This window comes from Protopterus annectens, chromosome 1.part0, assembly GCF_019279795.1.
Source record: "Protopterus annectens isolate FY-2018-M chromosome 1.part0, PAN1.0, whole genome shotgun sequence".
Classification (NCBI taxonomy): domain Eukaryota; kingdom Metazoa; phylum Chordata; order Ceratodontiformes; family Protopteridae; genus Protopterus; species Protopterus annectens.
The window spans coordinates 1,512,195,684-1,512,219,205 of NC_056725.1; the positions used below are offsets into that span (position 1 = coordinate 1,512,195,684).

A 23,522-nucleotide genomic window follows, 5' to 3' on the forward strand; every position below is an offset into this window, starting at 1 on the left:
GGTTTAATATATTTTAAAAATATAAATTGTATCCAATAAAAATATAGAGTACTTAGCAGAAATTATCAACCAGTGTGTCTGATCATTGGGGAACTCTTAGTGGCCTTTCAGCTCAATTGAAATGATCTGGGTTGTCAGTTACTCTGAAACTTTTTAAGTACAAACACTCGAATCCATGCAAAATGGTAAGGTAAAAAGTTTAGACCACACAAAGGTCACTACAGCTCTCAGGTTTGAATGCAATGGGTAGGTCGGTGGCAGGGCATAGAATAGAAACTGGACCTGAATTGAGGGTGGAGCATGTTGAAGAGCTGAGGGGGTGAGGCACCAGTTCATGGTACCACCACAGGGTGGCTTTCTTAGTCCAACCAGCCAGAACAGCCATTGACAGATTGCATGCTTGGAGGTCATTTGCATATATATGTCAATCAAAGAAAGGCGATAATAGAAAACACTAGACTGCAATAGTGTGTCTGTGTAGTGTTTAGAAAGTTACAGCAGTAGCATAGTTTGACAGCTATGTACTGCCATTATAACACTCTAAACCTTTTACTGTTAAAAAATAAATAAACAAAATCACTTATCCATCACATGAAATGCTACCAGAAAGCATTTGCATGACTGTTCAGTTTTGCCTTATCCCACATAAAACGTTTGCTTTTCTAGTAAGTCACTGAATATTACAGTCAGTCAATAATGTCAGAGTTTCACGCTTTTTATTTGTTTCAGAAAAATCCACATTGGTGCAAAATCTGATCTTCTTCTTCATATTTCACACTTGTAAAATATATGAAGTCTGTCTTACTGCATAGTCTTTTGTGGCGGTCTCAGAAGAGTGCCTCTCCAAGCCTAAATCTTTGTTGACTTTATAACATCCCTAATTCATACATGTGTTCATAGGTGTGTACTGGAGTGATCCCCAGGGTGAATTTTCTATTTCCCATCCACTCAACAAGATTTCTCTTGAAGATGGCCAGTGAGGTGCTCTGCTTGACATGCATGGGAAGTCTATTCCATAGCATGGGCAGTCTCTGGGTTATGAACCTGTCCCTCCAGCATGTTCTGTTGATTGTAGTAATGAGGCTGAGGTCTCTGGAGCGTGTGGTGCGGAGGGATTGGGATTTCTTTAGATGTAGCATTTCTAACAGCGCTGGGTCAGACATGGCTTTGCAAGTCAAGCAGAGATCGCCTCTAAGTAGGCGATATGAGACAAAGAATAGTTGGAGTTTTTTGAGTCTGTCCATATAGGACAAGTGTTTAAGGCCTAGGATCCTCTTTCTGAAGTACTTTAGACACCTGCAATAACTGGAGAGGCCGCAAGTGAGGTACATGCCAAATGGGGCATTGTATTCGATGATTGGCCTAATGAGGGAAGAGTAGAGGGAGACAATGACCTCTTTCTTCCTGGATGCAAAACCCTTAGTAATGAGATGTGCCACACAGAAGGACTTTCTGACCACAGTGGCAATGTGGTGGTCAAAAGAGAGGTTGCTATCAACCTGTATTCCCAGATCTCTTATAACACCTTCTGTGTTCAGTGGACTACCATCAATGTGGTAATTCAAGGGAACCAGGTTTTTCCCAAGGGGGATGATGACACATTTTTTGGCATTGAGCTTAAGGCCATGGTTCTGACACCAGTCATTGGGTGCCATTGAGGCCTTTCCGTAGGATGTCAAGATCACTTGGGGAGTTAATAATAGCTCCCAACTTGCAATCATCTGCGAACTTTGTCAGCCAGAGTCCCTTCGTGTTGGCCTGGACTTCAGAGAAGTAGATACCAAACAGGAGAGGACCCAAGACCAAACCCTGTGGGACTCCACTCGTGGCTGGTCATAAGTCTGACTTGGACTCAGCTACTTTCACACTGTGGGTTCTGTCTGTGAGCCAGTTTGCAACCCACCTAGTGATAGAAGGGTTGATGCCTAGCTTAGTGAGTTTTTCTATGATTCCTGAGTGGGGAAGGTATCAAAGGCCTTGGCCAGATCAAGGTAGGCTGTATGAACACCACCTTGCTTTCATCCACAGCTCTGGTGACTGATTCAAAGAAGTCGACTAAGTTGAGCAGGCATGATCTACCCTTCACAAAACCAGATTGTGTAGGATCCAGAGTTTGGAGATTCCCTATATACTTGTTTATTAGGTCCATGATGATACGTTCCATAGCTTTTCATATCAGACTCGTCAGGCTAATTGGGTGATAATTCCTGGGGTCTGTACTCGCTCCTCCTTTGTGGAGAGGGATGACTGTAGCAGTGCACCATTCGGTAGGGACAAAGCCTGAGGTGAGGCTGTGACTGAACAGGGAACACAGGTGAGGTGCCATTTCACTCTGTAGTTCATGTAGAACACAGCCAGGGATATTGTCAGGTCCCATAGAAGCTGTATTCCTGGCCTTGGACAGTGCTGTTTTAACCTGTGCAGCAGTAACACAGGGTGCCTGGCAATTTACTGGTATTGTGAATTATCCTTTGGGGGACGGGTAAAGTTAGCACTGAATCTGTCGGCCAGTATATTGGCAATATCTTTTGGCTCGGTATAGGAGGTACCATTGTGCAGTAGCTCAGAGCAAATCTGGGTATTGCTGTGGAGATTCTTTACATAACTATAGAAGGCCTTGTGGTTGTCTTTACTATCTGCTGCAATTCTGTTTTCATAGCTAGCTTTAGAGGATTTGATGAGGGATCTCAACCTTTTGTTTTTGGCTAATAAGGGAGTTTTTCCAGTCTAGGGACTTCACCTTATTCCGCTTCAGTTTCCTCCTTCTGTTGTAGAGTTTGTTGTTCTATTGGGTATGGTGAGATCCATGCATTTATGTACATGTTCGTACAGTGCATTGGTGTATGATTTGGCAGTCATGCAACTATTCTCCATTTGCATGGGTGCCGTGAAGTTAGCCACCTCTGTTTTTAGGAGCCCAAAGTTAGGTTTGGTTCATAGGTAGGTATTAGGCTATTGACCCAAGGGCCTAAGTGAGCCTAGCCAACAAGGTTCCCTGGCTTACGCCACCCAAGAAAGTTATTTTCCTGTGCCCCTGTCGAGCAGAGCCACAGAAGTGATCCCTGGGGTGTATTTCCTATAGGATAAGTTTTTCATGGTGGTTACCTTAGTGGGGGGGGGGGTTCCAAGGTGATAAGTTTGTGGTCAGATCTAACCAGAGAGGAGTTGACTACTGCTGTAGGGTAACGGTCGCCCATGGTAGTAATGACCAGGTCAAGAATGTTGCTACCTCTAGTGGGGGTAAGAACGAGCTGGTCAAGAGCATTGGAATTAATGAATTCCAGAAAGTATTTAGGAACATGGAGTGCGAGTCTTGGGACATGTTTGGGGAATTGTTCTACATCAAAGTTTTACTTTCACACAAATTATCTGATTTTCTGATACCTTAATGACGATTAGTCAGTGGCACGCATAGTTCTCAACCAAACAGGGACAAATCTCAACACACTTCCAGCTACTGCATATTACTGTCTGTTTTGTGACTATTATTTGTATAGTCGTATTGTTTTCTATTGTATGTGGTTTTACATTTTATGTACTGTTATATTGTGAAGCTTTTCTCCCTGGGCCTCCACTAAAAACGAGTCATTTTGGACCAGTGGACTTTCGCGGTAAACACATTTCAAAAAATAAATAACAGAATCAGGGACAAAACCAGAAATAATCAGGGACACTTGCAACATATACTATTAACTAGACACAGTGATATAATAAGAGAATGCGAATTAATATCCATTTGTGAAGTTAGAGAAGAAAACGCTAATTATTATCATTATTACTTGTAATTCACCAAAAAAGTCAACAGTTCTAGGAGGGATAAAGAGGGACACTGCGGAGTTAAAACCACTGTGAGTTGAGCTTTGGCGCTAATTATTCTTATCCAGAAGATGCGTGGTGAGGTAAAACCTAAATGAATTACAATAATGCTGCACGTGCATGGTGCATCTTTGATATCAGCATTTGTATTTTGTACGGATAGTACAGTGTTCGCCACTACCGCGTGATGTCATCAACAAATCGAGATGTCAATCATTTATTTACATGCGACATCATACATTACGCGGACAGTTGCATACTCCCAACCGTGCAGGGGTGGAGAGGGTAAATGGAATCACGATAACCAATGGGAAAATGCTGGTAATAAATGAAAAATCTCACTTCAAAAAGTGGAGCAACACTTAGAATACAATGGCGAACTACGTAAACATGTATGATAAAGATAATCTCACTCTTCCGAGTCAAACTACGGCCACTGTTTGAGGTCGCCCACGCCGAGTGACAATACTGTGTAGAGTCTGGCTTGGCATCCACCGTTAGGTTACTTCATACATTTTGATTTAGTCATCATGGGGCGTTACAAACAGTATTATGCTAAGCTTTTCTACAGCAGATGAAACTAAACATAAAGCACGAATAAGCAAGCGTACAGTCTACTGACATGGTCTCCGTAAGTGTGGGGTCTGCAGTTCAGCAATGTTTACATAAATTAAAATGGGCCAAGCCAAGTAACTTACGAATAAAATGAATCATTAATGTGCCTATAAATAACCCGCTTTGTCTTTAAGAAAATTTGGTTCATTACGCTATAAGCCAACACTTTTTGAAAGCAATACCACCATGAAAAAAAATCAGCCAAACAACTTCATTATATCTCTGACCATAAACATAAACCACAACTTGTCACCAGTACTGACCCCACGTGAAATCCTCACTTACGCCCAGAGTCTTTTCTTTAACGTTTTCTGAAGCGCGCTGTTTGATTACGTTATTTACTATGCACGTGTCGAAACTGTCAGTGTAAGTCTGTAAAAGACTGTATTAGTGTCAGTTGAGGTAAGAGTAGCAGTCTGTGTTGTGACTTCACGCGAAAGTATTGCAAACAAAACATGGCTGAAAAATTAAGCCAGGCCTCTGTAAAGAGAGAGAGGACTGCCTTTCAGCGCAGACCTAGCATGTTTGAAAAGGCTGCTGTAAGTTGATTAGCTAAGTCACTTTGTCCTGTTTTTTATTTCAACATATCTGATGTAGACTAGTCGTTTGAAACGTATATATCAGTGTTTACCAGATACAGGTAATGTGTTTTTGGTGGCATGGGTTATATCATTAACTTCTGCTTTCCATTCATAACGTTGTTGGTTTCTAGTAAATAGGATCAACAACGTGGAAGGTGATCTCTTTTATTCATGTATTTGGCGAGTCGATTTATGAGGTTTTCCAATACACGTTTGCAATGGCCAACGGGTGTTGACTGATACTGTTTTTCACATAGCTGTCATCCTCAAAGTATTAAAAATCATAGTAACGCCCTCTAAAAATTCTACCAGAGTGTTAGTAAGAACAACACCTTCTTATTGTTCAAAGTAAAATAAATTTTTATAGGAGATGTGGCATATCGTCTACTCAAAGCTCTCAACCTTCCATCTCCAAAATGAGGAACACTCGCCTTCATAATGTGGAATGAATGGGCAAAATGTGGAACACATATTAATGGCTTACTAGCAACTTCAACTAGGAAGGTCATAGGATGGTTAAAATATGCTAGTTTTACTCATAAAGGTCATCCTTTAATGAATTAATATGATTAATTTCTATCTACCATGGATTTCTCGTAACAAAATTCCTAACACTGAATGTGTGACAGACTCTTTCAATGTGGAACTTTGAGGAACTTCGAGGAACATGAACTTTTTAAGACCCCAAATGAGGTACGTTCCTCGTAATGAGGTACACTTGAGAGGTTGGTCTACTCTGAGGTGATCTCTGCTTAACATACAAGGCCATGTCAAACCCTGAGCTGTTGGACATGCTCCACTTAAAGAAATCCCAGTCCCTCAGAGATCTAAACCCTGTCATCACAATGAACAAAACATGCTGGAGGGATAGGTTCCTGACCCAGAGACTCCCCATACTCTGGAATAGACTGCCCATACATGTCAAGCAGAGCGCCTCCTTGGCCCTCTTCAAAAGGAACCTTGACGATTGGATTGGAGATAGGAAATTCATTCCGGGAATCATGTCAGTTGCCCTGCTAGACTGGGGTCCAGGGAAGTTCATAGGTAGGTATTAGGTTATCTGCCCGAGGCCATTTATAAGCCTAGCCAGAGTGTGTCAGCTTTCGCTGCCCCATTGATTAATTAACTAAGCCTCTGTCAAGAAGAGCAAATTAAGTGATCCCAGGGGTGTATTTTCTGTTACCCATCCACTCGTCAAGGTTTCTCTTGAAGAATGTTAGTGAGGGGTTCTGCCTAATGTAGTTAGAAATTTTATTCCAAAGCGTGGGGAGTCTCTGTGACAGGAATCTATCCCTCCAGCATGTTCTATTTATTGTTGTGGCGAGGCTTAGCTCACTAGAGCGAGTGGCTCACAGTGACTTGGACTTCTTTAGGTGGAGCATGTCCATCAATTCTGAGTTGGACATGGCTTTGTAAGTCAGGCAGAGATCAACTCTGAGTAAGTGATATGCCACTGAGTACAGCCAGAGTTTTTCCAGTCGGGCTGCATAAGACATGTTTGAGGCCAGTAATCCTCTTGGTGAGGTACTTTTGTGGTCTTTCCAGCTGTTGGAAGTGTCTTGTGTGGTACATCCCAAATGGGGCATTGTACCCTTTGATGGGTCTGATGAGTGACGAGTAGAGAGGCACTATAACCTCTTTATTTCTAGATGTGAACCCTTTAGTAAGGAACCTTTATGATTGGATGGGAGAAAGGAAATTCACCCCAGGGATCACGTCAGTCACCCTGCTAGACAAGGGTCCATGGAAGTAAATAGTGTTGGAAGAAATAGCCAGGGAATTGTTATGGCTAGGCTTGTATAGGCCCTAGGGCCGATAGCCTCGTACCAACATATGAACCTATGGGCAACATAGAAGGATTTCCTAACTACTTTGGCAATATGATTGTCAAAGGAGAGATTACTGTTTACCTGGGTCCCCAGATCTCTTATTACCTCTTCTGTATTAAGGGGGCTGCCACCTATGTGGTAATTCATGGGTGTTTTGTTTTTCTCAAATGGGATGACTATGCATTTTTTGGCATTTAGCTTGAGACCATGACTTTGACACCAGGTGTCCGTCTCAGTAAGGTCCTTTTGGAGAATGTCCGTGTCAGCCGGAGAGTCAATTATGGCTCTCAGTTTGCAGTCATCGGCGAACTTGGTTAGCCATAGTCCTCCTTTGTTTGCCTGTACTGCTGAGAAGTATATGCCAAACAGTAGGGGTCCCAGGACCGAGCCTTGTGGGACACCACTTGTGACTGGTTTAGAGTCGGACCTGGAGCCTGCTATTCTTACGACGTAGGGGTTTATGTTCAGGCTGGTGAGTTTTTCTATAATTCCAGAGTGGGGAATGGTGTCAAAAGCCTTGGTGAGGTAAAGGTAGGCTGTGTGAACCACCTTCCCCTCATCTGTGGCCTTAGTGAGTGTCTCGGAGAATTCAACCACGTTTAGTAGGCATGATCTGCCCTTAGCAAAGCCAAACTGGGTCGAGTCAAGAGTTTGGAGGTTCCCAATGTCTTTGTTAATGAGTTCCATGATGATGCACTCCATAACCTTGCAGACCAGGCTAGTCAAGCTTATGGAGCGATAGTTACCAGGGTCAATTGTGGCCCCTCCTTTGTGGAGCGGAATAACCGCTGCTGTGCGCCATTCTATGGGCACGTAGCTGTGGAGAGGCTGAGGTTGAACAGTGTGTTTGGGTGGGGGGTTAGTTCGTTTTGTAGTTCGTGCAAAACACAGCCTGGGACACCATCCGGCCCCATTGATGCTGTGCTTTTGGCTTTTGAAAGGGCTGTTTTCACCTGTGTGTCTATGATTTCTGGGACACTACACTTTTCTGGTATTGTTGTGGGCCCTTTTGGGGGTGAAGTTTGCACTGAATCTATCTGCCAGGATGTTGGCAATATCAGTAGGTTCAGTATATTTTGTGCTATTTTGCACTAGCTCAGAACATATCCGCGAGTTGCCACTTAGATTCTTGACATAGCTAAAGAAGGCTTTGTGGTTATCTTTCGAATCCTTGGCTATTTTTCTTTCGAAGTTAGCCTTGGATGATTTTATGAGGGACCTTAGTTTCTTACTGATACTGATCAGGGATGTCTTTCCTTCTTGGGATTTGCTTTTTTCTGAACTAGTTTCCTCCTCCTATTGTATAGCCTGTTTATGGCAGGGGTCCACCAGACTGGTTTCCTTCTCTTAAGGGAGTGAGTCTTGGTTTTGCTAGGGATGGCACTATCCATGCATCCTTGTAGGTGCTCATAGAGTGCATTTGTAAAGGTTCCTGCATCTTGGACACTATTATCCCTTAGCGTGGGGGCTGTGAAACTTACCACCTCTGTCTTAAGTAAGGTGAAGTGTGCTATAGAAAAGTTTTTCACTGTGAATTTTTTGGTTGGGGGTGGTGGTGTGGTGTGGGCATCCAGAGTGAGTGGTTTATGGTCTGATCTAACCAGTGACTGGTTGACCTCTAGTGTGGAACGCCTGTTGCCCATGTTGGTGATGACCAGGTCCAATATGTTTTGACCTCTGGTAGGGGAGTTTACCAGCTGATCCAGGGCATTTGAGTTGATAAATTCCAGGAAGCGCTGGACCTGGGAGTTTGTACTTGAGTAGTTTTCTCAGTTAACGGTAGAGTAATTGAAATCGCCCAATATCAGGATGTTCGGTAGGACCTTCATGTTTTCCAGTATCTCTAGAAAGGCAGACTGGTGGTCCTGGGTCATGGAGGGTGATCTGTAGCAGGCCACAATTTGCATTGCAGATTTGCCCTGATGTTAGTTGCACGTGGATGATCTCAGAGGTATCATGCTGCACCACTAACCTGGAGGTGTAGGTATCCTTGATGAATATGGATACACCCCCTCCTTTTGTGTTTCAGTCCATGTTCTGTGGCCGAAATGTGTGGTATGAGTAGTAGCCCAGTAGTGCTGGGGTGCTCTGTGGAGCCTTGAACCAGGTTTCAGTTACTACACAGATGTCGACGTTCTCCATACTGAGGAGTGCTTCAAACGCGTGCATTTTGAGATTTAAACTCCTTGCATTGAGTAGCATAACCCTCATTTTTTTTATTTGTGCTGTTTACGGAGGTGGGTTTGACTTTTGAGCCTTGTCTAAAAAAGGCACTATGGGGGCAGAAAGAGCCTTGGCCAGTATTCGAAAGCCTAGGGGTGACAGGTGCAAGCCGTCTCTTGCGAAGCAACAAGGCTTGTCTAGCATGTCGTCCCAGGCTGACAGACACTGGATCCCTTTGAATGACACCAAAAGCTTAGCCAATTGTTGAAATTGATCATTTTTTCTTTATACTGCGGAATCATTCTTGGTGAGGGTAGGATGCTGGTCAGGGTCATACTCGCCTGGGCTACATGATCAGAGAGCTCTTCCATGTCTCTTTTCATGTAGTCCAGGGAGGTACGTCTCAGGTCATTCACACCAACATGAACAATGACAGAGTCATATTTGTACTTGTTCTGGAGTGACCTGACTGCTTGTGTTATGTGGCAGATTCTGGCTTCCGACAGGCAGCTAACAGTAACCTTCTCCTTGTCCAGCCTAGTGAGTGGGACGTCAGTGTGCCTGACTATAGAGTCGCATATTACTAGCGTGTTAGGTATGTTATTCCACCTTAAGGGCTGTGATTGTGCGGCACACTGTTTTTGTGTTTTATGTGTTGTCTGGTTTGTGACGGGAGGTGCAGGTTTTTTGGGTGTCTGCTTTGGAGGTCTCTGATGCTTTTGCAGGTTTTTATTTAGAGCCTCCGAGTATGATTTTGTGTATTTATGTGTATTTTTTGCCATTGCTGGTTTAATATGTCTGTGTGAGGCTGGAGGTGTGGTGCAAGTGTTAACCTTCTCCTCATGGCTGCCTGTTCCAGTCTTGGGTTGAAAGAGCTTAGCCTCCAATTTAGCTATATAATTGCATCTCTCGCATATGTTAAGGTTTTGTGGTAGGAGGAGAGGGTTGTCTGTGTACATGAGGCAGTTGTAACATTGCCTCAGGATACCCAGGTTCACCAGCTGGACTGGTAAACATTGTGGGAAGAAATATCCAGGGAATTGTTATGGAATTGTTATGGCTAGGCATGTATAGACCCTAGGGCCGATAGCCTAGTACCAACCTATGAGATTATGTGTAGTAAATGATAGGGAATGTGTGTATAGCCAGGTCTACTTCACTTGACTGAAATCTCAAAATACTGAATTTCATTTGACTGAGACCATAATACCTAAATTTCAAGGTTTTGTATTAGAACATTACCCCACCAGATGCGCAGTAGCAAGGACCGCCCAAGCCCCACCCATCACTCTGGGCATGACGCTTATTTTGAAAACTGCCTTGAATAAACATGGCAAAACCAGCCTCAGAAAAATGAGCTTGCTAAACATTGTAATTATTTCAGTACAAAGCCTTTTTTCCCTTATTTCCTGGTACCAGGATTTCCAATTTGCAGTGATCAAAAGCTTCGATATATTTATTACATCTTAGACTAAATAATTTGGCGGACCGTGTACTTACAAATGTCATACTGATCCAAACAGATGTACCTATTCAAACTAACACAGAATATGCTGCAATTATGAGAAAGTATTACAGTATTACACTGAGAATTACAATTCTTTAAAGGGGAGGGGTGCGAAAACATAATATGCTACATGTATAAAAAATATTACATAGACTTAAAATTCCTATTCTGTAAAGGTGTGGGTGACAACCTTTCTGGGAGGCCTTTTTTATTGCATTTATTCATTGCCCCACTGCCTCAGAATATTGCTTGTTGCTTTATCTCCAGAAAAATCTTTAAAGAAATGTGGGAGGGTCCACGGGTTATGGGCATGGACTGCAAAACGGGAACTTGTGGATACTGCGCACATACTGCCCTTCTGACCCCCTTCTTACCCTACAACACAGTATGTGGTTAAGAGCAAAGTGACAAAGCAAGTCAAGACACCCAGGACATGCTGTGCTTTCGACAGTGCACTTATATATATAGAAAATGAGGATAAGTTTATTTAATCTGTGTTTTACATTTCGTATACTAAAAGTTGTGGTAACTCTAAGGATGAAGCCTGTGTTAAAAACGGTCAGAGAATGAATATTCACAATGGATATTCACCATGTCACTGTATAATCTGCATGGCTTGTCACTCAGCCCTGTTAGTCGTGTAGGACACGCCCATTCCTGCGCAAAAATCGTGGTGGGGTAATGTTCTAATATAAAACCAATTTCAAAATACTGAAAATTCATTTGGCTCAGTCTCATTATACTGAAAGCTTACAATGCTGAATTTCAAAATACTGATTTTTAAGCCATAGACATGATGTGTGTTTCCCTTCACCAATGATTTGCTTGTGATAAAAACACATTACTATAACTTCAAGTGATGACTGCCAGAATACCAATAGCAGTGTAGAAAGTAGTGTTGTAGTGTTTCTAAATGTGGGTATGTCTCTTTACATTTTTATGGGAAGTATCTAAAGTAATATGGTGGACGTTTTGTGCACTCCTGGTAGTAGCAGTGTGTACAATATTGTTAGGTAAGTAAAAGGTATATAGGTATATGCCCTTTTCCTCACTGTAGTGCAATCCTGGAGTTAGTGTATATATATATATATATATATATATATATATATATATATATATATATATATATAAGCTGAGGATGTGTGGGGCATAGCCCCCCCCCCATAATTTGAAGTTATATTGCCCAGTTTCTGTTAAGATGGTAAGTAAGTAGTTTTTAAGTTTTGGAAAGAGCTAGTTGTTGGTGTTGTAAGTGTGCATGTCAGTATTTTGAAATTCAGCATTGTAATCTCTCAGTATAATGAGACTCAAATCAAATGAGTTGTCAGTATTTTGAAAATTAGGTATTGTGGTCTCAGTCAATGAAATTCAGTATTTTGAGATGTCAGTTATGTGAAGTAGTCCCATATAGCTTTAGTTTGGTTTACTATCATAAATTCGAAAATCAGAATAAATCATGTCTGCATTTTCGAATTTATACATCGGAAATGAACATTTCCGAATTAACCTAAAGTCGAAAACAGCTGTGTATTGTCGAAAATGTCGCTCACGACATTTACGGCAATACACAGCACTCCCACCCGTCCCGTAACTACCTACCTACCTAGCCTAAACACACAGTTATGCAGGGGGGCTGTGCCCCCCACCCCAACTTAATATTCCAACTTTGAGATCGCACTACAGTGAGGAAAGGGATGTATTTCCCTAACCGCACTGTACCGCGATCCCCTCACATGAGCGAACGTTAGAATTGCGAATGCACAGTCCATTCGCAATGGTAACGTTCGCTCACATCACCTACCGAAATATGAAGTATTCGAACATCTGTTGTTCGAATACTTCATAGCCGTGCAAGTGCACGTCGGCATTGTGATAGTAAACCCTTTAGTTTATTTATTTAATAAAGTACTTTTCTATAACCAGGTCTGACTTTATGAGAAAATTAGTGAATCTAGAACGAAGCAAGGCAAAACCAAATCTGAGGACCAAGATCATAGTGCTATTCTTAAATCATAGCAGTTAATGGTTATGTTACATTTCACCACTTTTTGTAGAATTTTGTGTTTTATGCCTTCCCATCAGACTGTGTGTATGTGTTGATGGTAGGTGTGCCATTATTTAACTGTCCGTTTTTATTTACTTTTAAGTGGATTATGTTTTCTTTGGCAGCCTTTATACCCTGTTGTAAATGCCCAAAATAATTACATACAGGTATAATTAAATATGGAATGCAGGAAGGAGGTTTGTGTGGGGTACACTAAATTGCAAGGTATTTCATGTGTCACATGTTAGCCTCAGACATATTCTAGTTATCCTTTTTTTGTGTGAAAAGTAGTGTTTCACATTGACAGCCTATGTTAATGCCTCATTGCTCAAGTTTCTGCTGAAAACAGCTTTAGGAAGTTTGTGTAGCTTCATATTGAGTCTCTAATGTATTTTTAATCTTTTTGTAGTGACAGTTCATTTTTATGTATTTTAGTAGGGTAGCAAAAGTTATGCAAGTATTTATTAGATTTATAATTTATTTTTCAGTTAGGTAAATAGTTAAAACTTTGTGTGTTTGCCAGTAATGATGTTGCTAGACTGGCTACTTGTGGTCATTGCTTTATTTTTCCTTTTTATTCTTTATTTTAATTACAGATTTTCATTCTAAAAATAATTTTCTAGGGAGGTGATTTTGGTGGTCTGTTGTTTGGGGGAGCTGTGTGTGTGTTTTGTGTATGCACTGTGTTAAGTTAATGTTTTTTCTTTACACTTAAGTGAATAGGACAATGTGATCTGTGTTTTAGTTTTTATTTTAATGAATAAGTCTAGATTTTGAGTTTAAGGATTATTTTAGATGAGTTCTGTGTCTGTGTAAGTGTTTGTCTTTTACATGTGCGGTATATTAACTTTAGTTTTTACAGAGTAGCAGAAGTACATAGGCTTTAGAGACATGATAGCAATTTTGAGGAAATATGAAGATGTAGATAAACTGCTGCTGATGTGTTGGGTATATAAGTGAAGTTATCATGATTCACAGAGTGTAGATACAAATTATTGGTACAGTTGCCAGATGTGCGTTTTTATCACACCCTTTATCTGGGGATCTATTGCTAGTGTAAATGCAGATATTGTGATGTTTATAAATGTTACAACACAATGAGAGCTGACCCAGAGAAACAGACTTTTAGTGAGTGAGAAAAGCATACTGACAAGCACAAAAGTGAATGTGTTAGAAAGGCAGAGGCAAGTAAGTAAAATATTCTCAAGGTAATTGAGGGAACACCAGTATGTAGAGCTGTATTAGGGCCACTGTCTTCTAATAGGGTTACCACCTGTCCCTCTTTGCGAGGGACAGTCCCACTTTGGGCAGTTTTGTCCTGAGAAAAAATCTAAAAAATGGCAAATGTCCTGCGATTTTAAGGCAAAAAATATTTACTAAGTTTTCTTTAATAGTTGCATGAAACAGTTATTTTGTATCTGAAACACCTAAATATTATATGAAATAGCATAAGCACTCATATGCTACAATAATAAGCTTTTATTTGGACAAGAACAGTGATGTTATGTCCTTTGCACTCCCCGTGGGTATGTCTGTCCTGCAAAATTGCACGTTTCTACAAAAAATGTCCCACTTTGGGCATTTGAAAAGGTGGCAACCCTATCTTCTAAGGAAGTTGGTTTCTGGGTCAAGAGAGTAGTCTTCGGAGAGCAATAAAGGGAGTTGCAAGCTATCTCTGAAAGAAGAACTGTGGATTATGTCCTGATGCCAATAAGAGATAAAGGGCTGCTATACTCTCTGCAGAAAGAGAGACTTGTGAATGTTAGTGAAACTACCTGCTTGCTTGGGGACTGAAATCTTTGTAAGTAATATTCTTTTCTGGATTATTTTGTGATTGGAGCAAAGGCAGATTCAAAAAGGACTAAGAAAAGACTTTGCTGGAATGCTAACATATTATTCAAGAAGGACAGTGAGATGACTTTTCTGGAATTCTTATTTTCATTCTCTGTTATTCTCCCGTTTTGACAAAAAGCTTAACTTTTCATTTTTCCCATTGTAAATAAACCTATTTAAACTGTTGAAGATTGTTTCTTTTGGTGTTGCATTGTAGTAACATTACACATTCTGAAAACCGTTAAAGGAGGTGTCTATTTTCAAACAAGCAAAGAGTAAATGCTGCTACAGAGGAAATGTCACAACAACCCTAAATTTCTACACTGTGTAACAGGCTCCAACAAAACTGCACACTAACTTCCCATGGCATTGAATTATCTCTTTATTTCTGAGGATTGCAGTGCTGAACTTCAGTTGATGTCCTGTTATTTACAAAAACATGTCTGTGTATTTGTACTTTTGAGATGTCCTTACATTCACCGCTGCAGTATTTCTTACAAATGGGATTCCCTGCCGTGAAGCCCACCGTCCGGCCAGTTTACCAAATTCTGTCATTGCTTTAAGGTATGCTGAACATCACCTGCACACTCCCTGCTTGTAGGGTAGGGCATAAAGGGTGACGTTCAGGCGTACCAGCCTCAGAACTTCTTGGCCACCAGTCCGAATGTTGTTTTAACCGTCGGTCTGTTACCTCTGTCCAATGTTTTTACCATTTTTCTATTTGTTGATATTCCTGTGCTTACTCCTGTTTGCTGGATTCCTCACAGTTGCAGATTAGTACCCAGTTGGATTTTTGGTTACTTTTTCTGTTTGTTTTGTGCTGTTTGGGGTTAATGTCATCCAGGAAGGATAAATGCCAATGTGGGAGACTGATTGCAAATAAAGACCCCCACGATAAGTGTCTGTTTTTGCCTAGGTGCTGCTCAAGACCATACATCTTGTTCAGTTTGTCAAGCGTTTGTCCCCAAAACTCTTTGTAGTAAGCTTTCTTCCCTTTCCTTATATCTTGAGAACCAGCGTCTTAAGCTTCTTGCTGCAGATACTATGGATAGAACTTCCTGCCCAGAGTGTCAGCCGTCAGGGAAGAAGGTGCATACGTTAAGACTGGAATCTTCCTCTGTCCAGCCTCTGCCAGGAGTTTCTTCTGAGGTTATTATGAACCCTGAGGCTCGCCCAATTGTTTTGCCAGATTCTTCTACTGTGTCTGGGTAGGAGGCTGGTGAGGATGTGGCGGGCAGCATGTCCGACGAGACTTTGCAGGAGTCCATTTCGGGCATTCAGAGGGAACCACAGCTGACTGTTTCTGATGAGTCTAGAGGGCTTCCGCAGTTTCTCTTTAGGGATGAGGTTCCTACTGCAGATGTGGAATGCTGTCCTGAGTCTGGGCCTTCTCAAGTTTCTAGGACGGATGTCCCCTTAAAAAAGAAACAGAAAACTAATCATGTTTCTTCTGCTCCTAGGGATCCACAAAGTGAGTGGCAGACCTTTACTCAGGGATTATTTAATGCTTTACTGTCATTGAGGCCTCCTCAAGGGGTTTCAGTTCCTGCTCCTCCTTGGTCCTCTTCTTCCCTTAAAAGGCTCAGAGAATTGCATTCTTGTGAGGTGGATTCTGATGATGACTCCCTTGCTTATTCCACCCAGATTCCTTCTCCTTTAGACTACGGGTCTGAGGAGGAGGATTCTCATACTCTAGATAATCCTGAGGAAATTTCCTTTGGGGACACAATCTGTAGAATGATATAATTTTTTAAGTGGGATTGTGCCCAGGTTTCAGATATCCATAAGAGGTGCTATGAGTTACTGCATATGGAATCTCCTAAACCTGTGGCAATTCCTCCTGTCTTGCCTGCTTTATTGGATGTTTTTTCCAATGTCTCTAAAGCACTGGATTATCTACCCCCCTGCTCCCAAGAAGTCTGATAGGTTTTATAGGGTGGGTGCCTGAGGATTGTTCATTTTTGTTTAAATGTCCTGCTGCTGACCCCTCTGTGGTGTCTGTAGCCTCTGATAAACAGTCTCAATTGCTTCCTTCATCCAAGTTACTGCCTTCTGGCAAGGACAATAGAACCATGGATAGGCTGGTTAAGAAGGTTTATACTTCGGCTACTCTAGCTTTTAGGGCTGTTAATTATTAGACCCACATCTGAAGGTATGTCTTGGCTCTTTCTCAGGCTTGTCAGATGTTTTTCTGATCTTCCAGACCCTGAGAGTAAATTTTCTGCTCCTTGCTTGGGACTTCATCTCAGGTAGTTTGTCATTCTGTGAAATGTAGTTATGATGCAGCAGATGCGTCTTCTAGGGCTGCTGCTTCTGGTTCAATTCTGAGGAGATATTCATAGCTTTAGCTTCAACCTTTGCCTGATGATATTGAAGCTAAGTTGATGGATGCTCCTCTGGATAATATGCTTTTGTGTGGCAAAGAGACTGCTGGTTTATTTAAGTCTCTTCAGGACAAGGGGTAGGCTTTACAGGAGCTTAAGCATGTCTTTGTTTCTCCTGTGCCCAAATTTCAGCAAAACTACCCTTCTAAGCCAGCCTTTGTTTGTAGGCAGTCTTGCCCTCCTTCTAAAGGTAAAAAGGGTAATAATCGGACTCCTCCTGCTAAGGCCACTCAGACTGCAGAGATTCTTAAGCCTTCCTTTCCTGACAAATCAGCGGCTGTCTGACTATCCATCTGTTCCCAGCCGCATTCCTCTTTCTCTTCGCCTTTCACTTTCTCTTCCTGTTTGGCTCCGAATCACCCAGGATTCTTGGGTTCTGTCAATTATTCAGCAAGGGTACTTCAGGTCTGGATTTCCCACCCTCCTTTTATGGACATTCCTCAGCTTCCTTGGGAACAACTTCCTTTTTTTGCAGAGGTTCTTCGAGACCTCTTATCTCAGGGTACTAGTCAGGAGGTGTCTGTGTCCCAAAGGGGGAAAGATTTTTTTTCAAGAATGTTTCTAGTGCCCAGAAAAGAATGTACTTGGAGACCTATTCTAGACCTCTCCCATCTAAACACTTTTCTGAAGGTGCCTTCCTTTCGGATGTTGTCCCTTCAGTCCCTTTTTTCCTCTTTTGCTCCCTCAGGCCTTTCTGGTGTCTCTGGACCTCAAGGAAGCTTATCTTCATATTCAAGTCCATCCTCTTTTTAGGAGATGTTTGCATTTCTCTGTTGCTTCCTGGCATTTTTAATTCTCTGCTTTGCCCTTTGGCCTTTCTACTGTCCCAAGGGTATTCACCAAATGTCTCACTCCTGTGATTGCCTTTTGCAGGCTTCAAGGAATCCAGATCTTTCCTTATTTGGATGACCTGCTGATTCAGGCATCTTCTCCAGAGGTCTTTTTGCAAAATCTTCATTTTACCATTTCTCTTCTTCATAGCCTGGGTTTCACAATAAACTTCACAAAGTCTTCCCTGACTCCTTCTCAAGCTCATGTCTTTCTGGGTTGCAGGATTTCTTTCTTTCAAACTCTTCTTACCCTGGCCTCCATTGCAGCCAGGGAGTTTCTGAGAGCTCTGGGGTTCATGGCTTCCACTATTCCGATGCTCCCTCTGGCCAAACTCCACATGAGGCGGTTCCAGTGGTTTCTGAAGTTGGTGTGTTTTCAGCATGCGCATCCTCTAGACTTTCCTGTTCCTCTTCTCCAGTGTCTCAAGAAAGAACTTCTGTGGTGGATTCAGCAGTTGTTTTTGAATCCAGGGCTCCCTTTTCAGCCTACTTTTCCCTCTCAGGATCTGTTCACAGATGCTTCAGATGTGGGATGGGCAGCTATGTTTCGCTCCCTAAGGGTTCAAGGAGTGTGGTTGCCTCATCAGCATCAAAGAGATGAGGGCTCTTATGCTGGCTCTTAAGGTCTTTCATCCTCTCTTCTCTCCAGGGCCTCTCAAGGTAGTCATAGACAATACCACAGTCATGTGGTATATCAGCAAATGGGGGGTACGAGATCTTACCGTCTTTGCCAGCTGGCACTTCTGGTATGGGATCTGGCTATCTCTTCAAGCAGTTTACATTCCTTCAGATCAGAACGTTGTGGCAGGCAATCTGAGCAGATCCTTCACTCAATCCCACAAATGGATGCTTCACAGGGATGTGTTTCTGGACATTGTTCGCCAGTAGGGTACTCCTCAAGTAGATCTCTTTGCCTCTCCCCTGAACAAACAACTTCCTCTGTTTTGTGCCAGAGTCCCAGGTCCTCTGGTATGGAAGGTTGACACCCTCTCATTTTCTTGGAAGGGAGTGTTTCTTTATGCATTTCCTCCCTTTCCTCTCATTCTGAGAGTCCTGATCAAGATTCAGCAGGATGCTCCCAAAATCTTGTTGGTGACTCTTTTGGCTGTGACACCACTGGTTCCCTCTACTTCTGCATCTAGCCAAGGGCAATCATTACAAGTTACCTCACAGGGTGGATCTGCTCACACAAGACAAGGGATCTCTCATCCATCCCCACCTGTCCACGCTTCAACTGACACTGTGGGTGATAGGGTTTTGATCCCTCATAGACACCTTTTTTTCTGATGACATGCTGCAGGTCCTCCAGGAGGCCAGAAAACCTATTGCTAGGAAATCCTACTTGTCTAAATGGATGAGGTTTTCTATTTGGTATTTTTCTCGTGACCTGGACCCACTTTCTGTGGATGTTCCTTTGGTTCTCTTTTATTTGTGTGAGTTGCTCAATGCTAGTTTGGCCTAGTCTTCTATTAAGGCCACTTATCAGTTCTTTCTGCTTGTCTGCCTTTAACTCTCCTGTTAGCTTCTAGATTTGAGGCTATGCAATTTCTTAAAGGTGTCCTTAATATTAGACCTCCCAGGAAGCCTGTTCCTCCTCCCTGGGATCTTAATTTCATTCTGGAAAAATTGACTCAGGCTCCTTTTGAGCCTGCTGTTTCAACTTCCTTGCAACATTGTTCTTGGAAGACAGTTTTGTTAGCTCTTACTTCTGCCAGACTGGTGTCTGAGTTGCAAGCCCTTATGGCTTGTCCACCTTTTTTGATATTTCATGAGAACAGGTTGTCCTTGCTTACTAATCCTTTTTTCATGCCCAAGGTGGTTAATGAATTGTTTCTGATTCAGTCTATTAATTTGCCTACTTTTTTTCCCTCTCCGCAATATGACAGTGAGAGGGTGCTGCATACCTTAGATGTGCATAGACAGCTCAGATTTTATTTGGATAAAACTAAAGCTATCATAAAATCTGACCAGTTATTTGTTTCCTTTCATCCTAGGTCTTTAGGTTTGGCTGTTTCCAAGCAAACTATTTCCACTTGGATTTCAAAGGATATTTCCGTTTGTTACACTTTTCATGGTGAGAGCCTTCCTTCTTCTGTAAAGGCTCATTCCACTAGAGCTATAGGTTCTTCTGGTGCTTTTTTTCAAAGGCTTAGACACTAATTCTATTCTTGAAACTGCTACCTGGACTTCTGTGTATTCCTTTACCAAATATTACCAGTTGGATGGTATCTCCGAGCTAGAGCTGGTTTTGCTGCTGCCATTCTTCATGGCTTCTTAGAGAGCTCTGCTGCTTCCTCCTCCCAAGTTTCCTCTTGACCTTTGGCACTCTCCCAATTGTAAAGAATACTGCAGCTGTGAATGTAAGGGCATAGTACAGTTGTGTAAAATCTTAGCATAACAGTAGATGTCCTCACCTTCATCTCTGCAGTATTCACTCCCTCCCTCCATCCCCCTGGTCTTTTTTCCTTCCTGGATGTGCAGGTTCTCCTTGGTTTTCCTTAGACTGCTGTTCCTACTGGGGCAAATAGTTCTGACGATGGTACGCCTGAACATCAACTTTATGCCCTACCCTATGCAGGGCTTGTGCAGGTGATGTTCAGCATACCTTAAAGCAACAGTAGACTTTGGTAAACTGGCCAGATGGTGGGATTCTTGGCATGGAATCCCATTTGTAAGGAATACTGCATCGGTGAAGGCAAGGACATCTACCGTTATGGTAAGATTTTACACAACTGTACTTTCTTTCAAGTTATTTTGAGTGTTTCTTATACATTGTAATGTGTCTGTGTTTATTACCTTTAATATAATGTTGTTTTTCTTGTTGTTTTCTTGTACTTTTTTCCATTCAGGTTGAACCTGAAATAAATCCATGTGGATTGGCATTCTAGCCTGGTTAACAAATGCGTACATAAATTGTTCATAAGTATGTTTAGCCAGATCTTTGATGGCTTATATTTATCTCGTCTGAAAATAAATGCTATATATCCTATTAAAGACAGTGATAAGTAAAGTGTATCATCATTTGCCAATATTATATTTTGTTATAATGATACCACATGATATTGGATATGTGCAATGACACTGCAAAATGGTCATTCAGAAATACCACTTAAAACAAGTACATATTAAAAATGCCAGTTTCTAGTTACAGCACCTAATTTGTAAGGAGCCCTAGCATGATTCTTAACCTCTACATCCCTTGAAAACTAACACTGCAGAGAAGACCATTCTGACAAGTGTGAGTGTAGCCAGGCATACATTGTGTAAACCATGGTGTACCATTTCACTTTTAATGAGGCAGCATTTTGTGTAATAACAGTGTCACTAATTATCCTAGCCTTTAACACATAATTTAAATTAAAAGGATGTGGGTGAGGCAGAAGAGGATATAAATGTGTCAGGACTCTAGAGTGATGTATGCTGATTAAGTAACTACCCAGTTAAAAGCATGTAATGTGATGATTTTTAGTATATGTGTTTCCTACGTAATTTTATATTCAGCATTTATAGCAACGTATGGTTGTAGTCCTCAGCAGAGAGTAGAGCGAGTGCTGTTTTATTGAAAATCACATTATAGCAACACGCATGTGCGCGCGCGCACACACACACACACACACACACACACACACACACACACACACACACACACACACACACACACCACAGATGAAAGCATGCCAAAACACACTCAAAATAAAGTCAGCTAAGCAGCATATACCAGATATAGTAAACATGCATGTAAACAAGCTTTTTATGTGAGAATAAGCCCCCAGCCCTTCTAAATTTGTATACTCAATACTTAGATTGCACTTATCTTGAGATAAGTGCCGTTTCGAACTCTCAAGCACACAAGCACTTGTCTCACACCACATTCAAATCGTTACAACTCTAGTCTCTAAAACACAAACTCACTTGGATCCCACATACATGACAAGCAGCCTACACAACCCTGTTCTCACATGCCAAGCCAGTCAAACCTCCAGTCAATCACTCACTGACTCATGTTCATACATGCACACAAAACCCACATGTAAACAACCTTCTTTATCCCATAGAAAAAAACGAACAATAACCCTGTTATTGTTCACTCAAACCCATAAACACACATACACACATCACCTTGTCAATCATACAGTAAACATATAGCTCACTTCTCAAACCATGCACCGCACAGACACTGTGAAACTCGCAGATATCCTCACACACACACACACACACACACACACAGAGCACTCAAAACTTTTCAGCAGTACAGAAAAGTCTAATGTGCACAACGTGCCTGTCAATTACCTGCATACCACACTCTTCAGCACCCTGACAAATAGCCAAGCCTTTATCTGTCCTATATAGAAACACCTGCAACCATCCAAGCTCATGTACACAATGTTGACAGATTGAATTTGCTTAGATAAAGTTAAAAAGCACCACTGACAATAAACGTGCAAACTATATATGTACAACTGTCAGTGATCTGTTTAAGTGCTTCTGGATTAAAATATTTGCTGTAATTTACATGTTTTTTTATATGGAAAATAGTATATATTGCTTGTTACTGTATAACTTTAGAGCTGATGAAACTCTGACAAGGGTGTAGTTTTTACTTAATAAACCGTAGTTTAAAAGTATTACTAGCCCGAATCTTGTTTTCAATAAGAATGTACAGTGGTCTTTGACACAAACAGACCTTAGATAAGAAATTTTGACAACAGTCTATTTTAATAATTTGTATGCCAAAATTGAGTAATCGTTCCAGTATAGTTTTCCTTTCTGTTATTTTTCCTTAAAGAAAGGGTGCATGTGTGTATATTTACGTGTGTGTGTGTGTGTGTGTATATATCATCCATCATCTTTCGGCTGTTCCCGTTAGGGGTCGCCACAGCTGATCATCTGTTTCCATTTCTTCCTGTCCTCTGCATCTTGCTCTGTCACACCAACCACCTACATGTCCTCTCTCACCACATCCATAAACCTTATCTTAGGCCTTCCTCTTTTCCTGTTACCTGGTAGCTTCATCCTTAGCATCTTTTTCCCAATATACGCTGCATCATTCCTCAGCACATGTCCAAACCAACGTAATCTTGCCTCTCTGGCTTTGTCTCCAAACCTTCCAACCTGGGCTGACCCTGTAATATACTTATTCCTAATCCTGTCCACCCTCATCACACCCAGTATAAATCTTAACATCTTTAACTCTGCCACATCCAGCTCTAACTCCTGCCTTTTTGTTAGTACCACTGTCTCCAACCCATATAACTTAGCTGGTCTCACTACCCTCTTGTAGACCTTCCCTTTCACTCTTACTGGTACTCATCTGTCACAAATCACTCCTGACACTCTTCTCCACTTACTCCATCCTGCCTGTACTTTCTTCTTCACCTCTCTTCCACACTCACCATTACTCTGAACCATTGATCCCAAGTATTTAAACTCATCCACCTTCGCCACCTCTACTCCTTGCATCCTCACCATTCCTCTATCCTCCCTCTCATTCATGCACATATATTCTGTCTTAGTCTTGCTGACCTTCATTCCTCTTCTCTCTAGAGCATATCTCCATCTCTCCAGGGTCTCCTCCACCTGTTCCCTACTTTCACTACAGATCACAATGTCATCTGCAAACATCATAGTCCACGGGGACTCCTGTCTGATCTCATCTGTCAACCTGTCCATCACCATTGCAAATAAGAGAGGGCTCAGAGCTGATCCTTGATGTAATCCCACCTCCACCTTAAACGCATCCGTCACTCACACCGCAGACCTCACCGCTGTCACACTACCCTCGTACATATCCTGTCCCACTCTTACATACTTCTCCGACACTCCCGACTTCCTCATACAATACCACAACTCCTCTCTAGGCACCCAGTCATATGCTTTCTCTAAGTCTACAAAAACACAATGCAACTCCTTCTGACCTTCT

At 41.8% G+C, this 23,522-nt stretch overlaps 2 protein-coding genes across 4 annotated transcripts in view; one reads left to right on the forward strand and one right to left on the reverse strand.

The window, feature by feature from the left end:
- Positions 1-4,842, reverse strand: part of ERMARD (ER membrane associated RNA degradation) — a 1,319,361-nt gene extending 1,314,519 nt beyond the window's left edge. Inside the window, exon 1 of one of the 3 annotated variants that reach the window (XM_044067775.1) lies at positions 4,717-4,842. The gene's annotated coding sequence lies outside the window, so the exon portion shown is untranslated. Of the gene's footprint in view, positions 1-4,694 lie in introns of all 3 variants that reach the window. The other 2 variants (XM_044067770.1, XM_044067782.1) reach the window with 2 other exon arrangements.
- A 21-nt stretch (positions 4,843-4,863) lies between these two features.
- Positions 4,864-23,522, forward strand: part of DYNLT2 (dynein light chain Tctex-type 2) — a 495,359-nt gene continuing 476,700 nt past the window's right edge. Inside the window, exon 1 of the mRNA XM_044067795.1 lies at positions 4,864-4,970. Coding sequence (XP_043923730.1) covers positions 4,887-4,970 — 84 coding nt within the window. The 5' untranslated portion in view covers positions 4,864-4,886. The remainder of the gene's footprint in view (positions 4,971-23,522) is intronic.